The sequence below is a fragment of the Chrysemys picta genome, chromosome 12, assembly GCF_011386835.1.
Source record: "Chrysemys picta bellii isolate R12L10 chromosome 12, ASM1138683v2, whole genome shotgun sequence".
In the NCBI taxonomy this organism is placed as follows: Eukaryota; Metazoa; Chordata; order Testudines; family Emydidae; genus Chrysemys; species Chrysemys picta.
This window is the reverse complement of record NC_088802.1, coordinates 9,432,274-9,442,935: the sequence shown is the minus strand read 5'-3', so window position 1 is coordinate 9,442,935 and position 10,662 is coordinate 9,432,274. Positions and strand designations below refer to the sequence as shown.

The window sequence follows — 10,662 nt, the reverse complement described above, 5'->3', positions numbered from 1 at the left end:
ATGTAGAGCTACAGATCTTTGCAAAATAGCAGACGTCCTGTGATCCCTTGGTCACAGGTCCAAGTCGAGGGCTCAATCTCTGAAGTGCTGTGAGGGAAGCCAGCTGGGTCCTCAGATGTTTTAAGCCTCTGGAGCCTAAACAGAATCCAGCCACTGCCCCACTCCTGGGTTCCTTAGGCAAACTGTCAGGTCACAGACCATGTGTCTTTCACACACACACACACACCCGCCCCCAAGAACTAGAACCCGCTGTCCAGCTGCTAACCCCTTGGCTCAATGCTGATCTTTCAGACCACCCCCCGCACCTCTTTGGTTAAACACAACCTGACCCAGAAATCCACCCCAAGGTGTGATACTTCTCAGCTACCTCTTTTCAAGGGGCCCTGTAGTAGTTGTGAGGCATATAACTACTCTAGGCAGAATTTGATTTTTACTTTTTCATGATTTCACCAGATAATAGCAATGTTTATTTTGAAACTTTTTTGTTTTTGTTTTAGATTTTTATCTTTGAAAATTTTCACAATTGCAGGAAAACTGCAATTTCACCGTAGCAGGAATAATTGTCACAGTTGAAAGGTCTGACAATTATTTAATGACCGTATGCGTCGAGAGTCAAAAAATTCAAACTTTTATAAACCATTAAACCACAAATTGTCAGCATCGCACATCAGAATATACAGAATACATATCCTTACATCAACCCATCATACTTGTTTTTATGATTCGTTCCCTAGTGCTTTTGAAATAAGCCTAATCGAAAAGGTCTAAATACCTGGATTTGGACTCTAAAGTTTCTCACACAGCATTTTTCTTACTTTGCCTATTCGTCAATTTCAGGTTGTTTTCAATGGAAGTATTTTACATCTATTTGTGTGTGTGCAGTGAAATCAACATTTACGATAAAAATCTAGTCCTTCCACGCCTACATGTAACACACACATACACTTTGCACAGGGAACACCATTGCTCTTTTGCTTAACAGCTAAAGCACACATGATCATACAGAACACAACAAGCATTCTCAGCGCAGTGCCCCTCGGTAGTTCACCCTGTCCTTGGGAGCCTTTGGAGGGGACCACCTGTGTTCGGGTATGGAGGCAGTTTCCCTGCCTCTGCAGGCTCCTACATGCTGGGCTTCCCCCTCCTCTTGAGCTAAATGGCCCTGAAGAAGAAGCAACTCCTGCTCTTTTATAATGTTTACCCTTCCCCAATCAAATGACATTCTCCCCAGGCCACCGCAGATGCTTGCCAGATGACTTTGTTGCCAAGTGATCCCCCCTGGTCGGCCTATAAAAACGGCTTTGCCTTGCTTAGCTGCTCTCTCTGGATCTGTGTGGATGGCGAGTGGTCAAAGGTTAACGGCCCTCCATTGTTAGCCCCATGGCAGCAACACTTATGAAATTCAGTTCAGGATGGAGCTCGGAAGACGGTGGGAAGGTAGCGATCAGCCTGGCAATTGAAAATGGGGTTTGCAGTTGGACACAGATGCGCACAGAGAGTTCAGAACCTCAGAACATTCGTAAATTGTTCATGGATTTCCCGGCTTGTCACCCACTCTCTCCTCTGCTTTTCTCTGCTCTCCTTGAGGTTTGGTCTGTGATTCAGGCTAGGGAGAACCTCTCCTGCCTTCTCTCTGAAGCCCATGTAGTGGCAGACCCCTCCCCACAAAGGGGTACCCCCTTTAAATATAGTCTCTGTCCCCTTTTGCCAGGTTCCCAGGCAGAGACACTCCAGCCTCTTCCTCGGTCAGGTTTCTGAGTAGAGAGTTCATAGTTGCATGGGAACGGGCCAGTAGATAGGGAACATAAGAATGGCCATACAGGGTCAGACCAATGGTCCATCTAGCCCAGTGTCCTGTCTTCTGACAGCGGACAATGCCAGGTGTCCCAGAGGGAATGAACGGAACAGGGAATCATCAAGAGATCCATCCCCTGTCGCCCATTCCCAGCTTCTGGCAAACAGAGGCTAGCTAGGGACACCAAACCTGTCCTCCTGGCTAATAATCATTGATGGACCTCTCCTCCATGAACTTATCTAGTTCTTTTTTTAACCCCTGTTATAGACTTGGCCTTCACAACACCCTCTGGCAAAGAGTTCCACAGACTGACTGTGCGTTGCGTGAAGAAAGACTTCCTTTTGTTTGTTTTCAACCTGCTACCTATTAATTTCATTTGGTGACCCCTAGTTCTTGTGTTATGAGGAGTAAATAACACATTCTTATTTACTTTCTCCAAACCAGTAATGATTTTGTAGACCTCTATCATATCCTCCCTTGGTCGTTTCTTTTCCAAGCTGAAAAGTCCCAGTCTTTTAAATCTCTCCTCATAGGAAAGCTGTTCCATACCCCTGATCATTTTTGTTGCCCTTTTCTGAACCTTTTCCAATTCCAATATATCTTTTTTGAGATGGGGCGACCACATCTGCACGCAGTATTCAAGACGTGGCCGTACCATGGATTTATATAGAGGCAGTATGATATTTTCTGTCTTATTATCTACCCCTTTCCTAATGATTCCTAACATTCTGTTCGCTTTTTTGACTGCCACTGCACATCGCGTGCATGTTTTCAGAGAACTAGCCACAATGACTCCAAGATTTCTTTCTTGAGTGGGAACAGCTAGTGTAGACCCTATCATTTTATATGTATAGTTGTGATTACGTTTTCTAATGTGCATCGCTTTGCATTTCTCAACATTGAATTTCATCTGCCATTTTGTTGCCCAGTCACTCAGTTTTGTGAGATTCCTTTGTAACTCTTCGCAGTCTGCCTGGGACTTCACAATCTTGAGCAGTTTTGTATCATCTGCAAATTTTGCCACCTCACTGTTTACCCTTTTTTCCAGATCATTTATGAAAATGTTGAACAGCACCAGTCCCAGTACAGACCCCTAGAAGACAATCAGAATCATTGACTCTAGATCAGTGGTTCTCAACTCGAGGCCCAATCAGGACACAGCTGCAGCCCCCGTGACCTCCTCAGGGCCAGACAGGTCGTATACATACTGTGTAGATGCGGCCCATGAAACACAGAGAGAGCTGCATATGCGGCCCACAACGGTAAACAGGTTGAGAACCACTGCTCTAGACGGTCGTCCTGATGGTTTCTCGAGAGAGCTCTCTTCAACGAGGAAGCACCTTTCCGGCACGCCGGGCACTCTCGGCAATGCTACTGTGTGACGCTGTTGTGAAAAAGGCAAATACCATCTGGGATGTATTAACAGGAGCGTCACTTGTAAGGCTTGGGAGGTAATTGCTCCAAAGTACTCGGCACGGATGAGGCCTCAGATGGAGAACCGTGTCCAGTTTGGGGCACCACACTAGAAACATGCAAACAGATTGGATAGAGACCAGAGGACAGCAACAAAAATAACAGGTTGAGAAATCCTGACTTAGTAGGAAAGGTTGAAAGAATTGGGCATGGTTAGTCGAGAGAAGAAAAGGCTGATGGGGGGACCTGATAACAGTCTTCCAGTATGCTACGGGCTGTTATAAAGAGGATGATGATCAATTTTTCTCCATGGCCACTGAAGGCAGGACAAGATGTAATCAACTTAATTTGCATGAAGGGAGATTTAGGTTAGTTATTAGGAAAAACTTGCTGACTCTAAGGGCTGTTAAGCACTAGAACAATTTCCCTAAGGAGGTTATGGAATGCCCATCATTGGAGGTTTTTAAGAACACAGGGGACAAACACCTGCCAGGAATGGTCTTGGTATGGGGGGATGGCGTAGATGACCTCAGCAAGGGGGGATGGCGTAGATGACCTCTTGAAACTTAGATGCCCAGAGGACTTTACTGGCAGGAGTTTAGGCCCCTAGGGAATGCAGGCACTTGCAGGGTTAGGCAGTAGCCAAGACGGGATTTTGAGGCTCTCAGTGGTGCCTAGGTGTTGGATTTAGGAACTTAACGTGCCGAAGACCCTTTGAGGATCTAGCCTTTTACCAACAGCTTGGCACGTGGATTTAAGCTCAGAACAACCACACTGGCTTGGGGATTCCTTCAAATTCTCCCTCCAGGTCTCTGACTCTCCAGCCCTCGGCGGTCTGATCGGGGATCAAACAAGTCAAGGCGTGACTCCTGAGCATGGAGAGCTGACAGCACTGTGGCACGAGATGCTGGGGGAAGTGGAGCGGGAGAACGGGGGAGGATAAATTCTTCATGTCTTCTGTGTCAAGGGGGACTGTGACAATGGAGGGGAGAAGGAGAGAATCCCCACTCCCCCGCTAACCCTGTCAGCTTTAAGTAACACGGAGGCCGTGAGAACACATTTTTCTCTCTCTGCTCCAGCTCTCTACTCACTTACGTTTTATAAAAGGAAAAAGGTACCAAAAAATGGCAGCTCTTCAGAACGGCATTGGGCACCCCCAGAATGACTGGGAAGAAGCCCATCTATCTCTGAAAGGGGAACTCAGGGACTCACGATCACTTGGCTAATAGGGGGGAACCGTACAAATGAGACACTCCGAGTCAGCCGACACTAGGAACAGTGGGGAAGGTTTGGTCGGAGTCGGGGTCGTGCTGGCTAACCCTAACCCCCTTCCCAAGTCTAGACAAGCCCTTGGAGGCTGATGCTGCTCGGGCTGCGGTGGGATTCTTAGACTTCTAGGCTTTTCGAGGCTGCCCACGATGGAGCGCTATAGAAATCAGTCCCCTGCAGTGGTGTGATCTGAATGCAGAGCGGACACATTCAAGGTTTCTCTCCCGCATGGAGTCTCTGATGTCGGATGAGGTGCGAGTTCCTATTGAAGCTTTTCCCGCACTCTGGGCATTTATAGGGTTTCTCTCCCGTGTGAATTCTCCGATGCACAATGAGGTTCGAGCTCCAATCAAAACTTTCCCCACAGTCGAGGCATTTATGGGGTTTCTCCCCTGTGTGGGTTCGGTGATGTCTATTAAGGGCCGACCTGTCACGTAACCTTTCCCCACAGTCGAGGCATTCATAGGATTTCTCACTCGTATGGCTTCTCTGATGTGAAATAAGATCTGAGAGCTGACTGAAGCTTTCCCCACAGCTGGGGCATTTATAAGATTCCTCCCCCGTGTGCAGTCTCTGGTGTCTAAACAGGTGAGCGCTCCGATTAAAACTTTTCCCGCAGTCCTGGCATTTGTAGGGTTTTTCTCCTGTGTGGTTTCTCTGGTGGGAAAGAAGATCTGAGCTGTGATTGAAGCTTTTCCCACACTGGGGGCATTTATAGGGTCTATCTCCTGTGTGGATTCTCTGATGGGAAAGAAGATCTGAGCTGTGAATGAAACATTTCCCACACTCCGGGCACTTATAAGGTCTCTCTCCTGTGTGAATTCTCTGATGCGCAATAAGCCGTGAGCGCCAATCGAAACTTTTCCCACACTCCAGGCATTTGAAGGGCGTCTGTCCGGTGTGGATTCTCTGATGCGAGGTAAGACCTGAACTCCGATGGAAGCTTTTCCCACACTCGGTGCATTTATACAATTTCTCTCCCATGTGCAGTCTCTCATGTCTAATGAGGTGTGAATTCTGATTGAAACTTTTCCCACATTGGAGGCATTTATAGGGCTTCTCTCCTGTGTGCACTCTCTGATGCCTGATCAGCTGTGTGCTTTGAATGAAACTTTTCCCACACTCCAAGCACGTATAGGGTCTCTCTCCTGTGTGAATTCGCTGATGAGAAATAAAGTTGGAGCGCCGGCTGAAACTTTTCCCACAGGCAGCGCAACTGTTTTTTCTCTCTCCCAGGTGGATTCTCTGCTGGGCTGCGGTTTCCTTAAGATCCTTGAATCCGCCCCCACAAAAAATGGATCTGTCTGCTTTCCTCCCTGGCTGGATTCCCAGCTGCCTTTCTGACATGCACTGACTCTCCCAGGTTTTTTCCTGCTCACTCTTCTGGGAAATGTTCCCTTTGGATCTCTCTGAGAACATCTCATGAAGTTCCACCTGCTCAGGACCTTCCAGCTGTGGATTCTCCTCATTCTGACTCACTGTCTCATCACCTGCTGAGACAGAGAGAATCGAGACAGGAGTCATTCCCAATGGCGGAGTGAAAGGAAAGACAGGGGAACAGCGGAGAGAGGAAACATGACACAATAACTATCGGAGACACTGAAAAATACAATTCTGCTTTCACATCCCATCCAAACATGCAGGGAGAAATAAAGAACATAAAAATATAAGAACGGCCATACTGGATCAGACCAAAGGTCCATCTAGCCCAGTGTCCTGTCTTGTCTTCCGACAGTGGCCAATGCCAGGTGCCCCAGAGGGAATGAACAGAACAGGGAATCATCAAGAGATCCATCCCCTGTCGCCCATTCCCAGCTTCTGACAAACAGAGACTAGGGACACCATCCCTGCTCATCCTGGCTAATAGCCATTGATGGACCTATCCTCCATGTATTTATCTAGCTCTTTTTTGAACCCTGTCATTGTCTTGGCCTTCACAACATCCCCTGGCAGAGAGTTTCACAGATTGACTGTGCATTGTTGAAGAAAAACTTCCTTTTGTTTGTTTTCAACCTGCTGCCTATTAATTTCATTGGGTGACCCTTAGTTCTTGTGTTATGAGAAGGAGAATATAACATTTCCTTATTTACTTTCTCCACACCGGTCATGATTTTATAGACCTCTATCACATCCCCCCTTAGTCGTCTCGTTTCCAAGCTGAAAAGTCCCAGTCTTATTAATCGCTGCTCATACAGAAGCTGTTCCATACCCCTTTGCCCTGGGTGAGATGAGACAGAACTGGGGGATTCGCTCACAGCTCAGTCTCGGGAGTCTTGGCTTTTATCCTTCGCTCACTAGATGGTTTCCATGTCAGTTTCACTGATAACTCACCTGCACGGGCACCTCTGTGGATCTCCCTTTCCGCAGAGCTGTTGAGATCGGGCACCCACGGCTCTTCCCCTCGTTCCAGCCGGGCGATCAGCTCAGGTTTGGGAAGGGGAAATCCTCCTGGGACGGGGGTGAAATCAGGCGAGATCAGGGTGTATCAGGCATTGGGAGAGGATTTGTTACAAAGAACATTCCCTCATCTTAACCTGGCCCCGCGCTATGCTGCGTGGATGTGGAACGTGAAGGGACCGGAACATGGTGACCGAGCCCCCTTGGGACAGGCAGACCGGGACGTGTTGCGCCCTCAGTTGGGAGTTTTCAGGAGCTGTGCACTCTGTGGGACCTGCTGACTCAGATCTAAATCTCCTGCCTGTTTCTAAAGCTTCCCCACAGAGGGAGCTAGCCCCAGGAATGGAGTGGAACAGGGACTGTGTGTAAGAGACTTAATACAGACGGGTAAATACAAGACTTTGCCCCTTTGCAAGGGGATGAATTAGCATCTCCATTGGGCTACTGAGCCCCCCCGTTCTATGGAAGAAGATCCGGAGATGAATTTCTACCTAGCGCCGTATCTGGGGAATCCTGGATCCAATCCTCTGAAATCATAGCATCATAGGACTGGACGGGACCTCGAGAGGTCATCTAGTCCAGTCCCCTGCACTCATGACAGGACTAAGTATAGACCATCCCTGACAGATGTTTGTCTAACTTGCTCTTAAAAATCTCCAATAATGGAGATTCCACAACCTCCCTAAGCAATTTATTCCAGTGCCTAACCACGCTGACAGGAAGTTTTTCCTAATGTCCAACCTAAACCTCCCTTGCTGCAATTTAAGCCCATTGCTTCTTGTCCTATCCTCAGAGATTAAGGAGAACAATGTTTCTCTCTCTTCTTTGTAACAACCTTTTATGTACCTGAAAACTGGTATCATGTCTCCTCTCAGTCTTCTCTTCTCCAGACTAAACAAACCCAATTTTTTCTGTCTTCCCTCATAGGTCATGTTCTCTAGACCTTTCATCATTTTTCTTGCTCTAAATCTAAGCGACCAGCGAAGAGCGTGAGCAAAAGCTAAAAAAGCATCTCAGAGTCCCTACGGGTTTTCCTAACCAAGGGGACAGGGCTCCCTTACCCAGAGAGATCAAAGCCTCGTAATTCTCCTGCATGACATCCCTGTAGAGGGCTCTCTGAGCGGGGTCCAGCAGAGCCCCCTGCGCTTGGGTGAAATACACAGCCACCTCCTCGAAGGTCACCGGCCCCTGAAACAAGAGAGCCCAGTCAGGGTCTGCTGCCCCAGCCACAACCCCACTATTCCTGGGCGAGGATGGCCAATAAAATGGAAGCTCCTGGGCGGGCAGAGAGAGTAGCAGAATCCCACCCCCACCCTAGACTGAACAAGTCCGAGAAGCGGGTTTGTCCCGCCCTCTCCCCATCCCTCCTGTGTATTTCCTGCCCCCCCCCCCAGTACAAACCCACCTGTAACTCCCTGAAAATCCCCTACCTGAGTTTGCTCTGCCGTAGTCATGGTCCTTTCTTGTCACCTGGGAGGACGGGACAATTGTGATGGCCACGGGGTCGTTATTCCACCACCTGCCAGGGTGAGAAGGGCAATTGGGGATAGTTCAGAAAAGGCTTCAGTGCATTTCACACCCCAGTTCCCTCCCGGGTCTTTGCCTGCAGATGGACGTTCTAGGTTCCAGGCAAACGCTGGGTCACTTTATTTCATCGCGGAGCCGGCGCCGACCACCAGGACGAAACCCGCGGAGATCGTTTGAAACCCTCCCAGTAGCAGAGTCTCTGAACCACACGCTAGGAAGGAGCAGAATCAAAGCAGCCCTGACATTGTCCCCATGGGCAGCGCTTCACCCCAGCACCCCGGGGACCCAGCAGGGGCAGGACCTGGCTTCTCCTCTCTCAGCTCCTCACCTGGTTCCCAGGGAAGTCAGTCTGCCCAGGGACAATGCAGGGAATGGCTCTTGGGTGGTTACAGGAACGAGGAACATCTCTCTCCTTTATTTCCCCTGCTGCACTATCCTACTGCTGATATTTTCCCTCTCTGCCAGCCCTTTTCCCCTACACCTGTCAGTCAGAATCCTGCCCCACTTCCCCTGCACCCCCTCCTTCTGCATCCCTGCTTCCCCACCCCCTCACTCCCCTTCTAATGCACCCCGCACATCCCTATCCATCCCCTTCCATACCGTCTGGCTCCCACATCTCCCTGAAATACTCCAGCCTCCTTCTGGTTCCCCACCTCTCCCCCATTATTTCACCGTCTCGTGCCAAACACGGAACAGACTGGCTTTAGCCTCATTGAAAAGAATGGGATTTGACAGCCATCCGTGCAGAATGTAGGGAATGTCAGACAGTCTTGGCTGGGAGCAGCCTGTTGCTTCAGTCCCATTGGCAGTGATGGGAAAGACTCACTTATTCCCTCCAAGAAACAGAAGTTTCAAAGGGGGGAGTGACTCAAAATCTGGGTATTTAGGGAAATAAATATGAACGGCCATAACAGATCAGACCAAAGGTCCACCTAGCCCAGTATCCTGTCTTCCGACAGCAACCAATGCCAGGTGCCCCAGAGGGAATGAACAGAACAAGTGATCATCGCCCCATCTCAAAAAAGATATATTGGAATTGGAAAAGGTTCAGAAAAGGACAACAAAAATGATTAGGGGTGTGGAACAGCTTCCCTATGAGGAGAGATTAATAAGACTGAGAATTTTTAAGCTGGAAAACAGGCGACTAAAGGGGGATATGATTGAGATCTATAAAATCATGACTGGTGTGGAGAAAGTAAATAAGGAAGTGTTATTTACTCCTTCTCATAACCCAAGAACTAGGGGTCGCCAAATGAAATTAACAGGTAGCAGGTTTAAAATAAACAAAAGCAGTATTTCTTCATACAACACACAGTCAACCTGTGGAACTCCTTGCCAGAGGATGCTGTGAAGGCCAAGACTATAAGAGAGTTCAAAAAAGAACTAGATAAGTTCATGGAGGATAGGTCCATCAATGGCTATTAGCCAGGATGGGCAGGGATGGTGTCCCTAGCCTCTGTTTGCCAGAAGCTGGGAAAGAGCGACAGGGGATGGATCACTTGATGATTCCCTGTTCTGTTCATTCCCTCTGGGGCACCTGGCATTGGCCACTGTCAGAAGACAGGACACTGGGCTAGATGGACCTTGGGTCTGACCCAGTACGGCCATTTTTATGTAGCCTGGGAGCTTAAATTGATTACTCTGCTAGACACTACAAATCATGGACGGAACAGAGACACTGGATTTATGACAATCTATAACCCACTAACCCTTTTTGTCCTATGCCTGCAGAGGTGTTAATGGGCCAGTCTACCGTGAATACAATCTGGGCTAACCATTTATGCTACCCAAGCCCCCCCCCCCCCCCCCGCTTGCATTGTGACCCTTCCCCAGCCCTGCAGAAGAGCTCTGTGTGGCTGTGGTAGGGTGACCAGATGTCCCGATTTTATAGGGACAGTCCTGATTTGGGGTCTTTTTCTAATATAGGTGCCTATTACACCCCGCCCCCACCCAATCCCGATTTTTCACACTTGCTGTCTGGTCACCCTGTGGGAAGCTGGTCTCTTGCTCCGATAAAAGCGATCACCTCCCATCCGCCACCTCAATATAGTCACCTCTGCTGCAGCCAGGATTCGGGTCCCCCCCACGCAGCAGCAGGGGCCAGTCTGGGGTCTCGCGAGGGGCGACGCCGGGAGCCAGGACTTCACACAGCCACACAGGGTTACCGGAGCCAGTGCAATTCACTTCCTGCTGCCAGGAGCCAGCGATCGCCCCTGCCCCGGCTCCCTTCTGGGTCCTAGAGAGAAACCCACCGCCCCGCA

At 49.0% G+C, this 10,662-nt stretch overlaps 1 protein-coding gene across 3 annotated transcripts; it reads right to left on the bottom strand.

Moving 5' to 3' along the window:
* Positions 1-569: 569 nt before the first annotated feature.
* On the bottom strand, positions 570-10,600 carry LOC101949016 (zinc finger protein 501-like). 3 transcript variants are annotated; one of them, XM_065564579.1, is made up of 5 exons: positions 10,456-10,600; positions 8,305-8,393; positions 7,936-8,062; positions 6,809-6,925; positions 570-5,970 (listed from the first exon to the last, which is right to left on the bottom strand). In XM_065564579.1, the coding sequence occupies exons 2-5, from the start codon at positions 8,326-8,328 to the stop codon at positions 4,688-4,690; spliced, it is 1,551 nt and encodes a 516-aa protein (XP_065420651.1). In that variant the 5' UTR covers positions 8,329-8,393; positions 10,456-10,600; the 3' UTR covers positions 570-4,687. The 3 variants fall into 3 exon arrangements, with proteins under 3 accessions (XP_065420651.1, XP_065420652.1, XP_065420653.1); XM_065564580.1 differs by having other exon boundaries at positions 570-5,967; XM_065564581.1 differs by having other exon boundaries at positions 6,809-6,922.
* Positions 10,601-10,662: the final 62 nt, after the last annotated feature.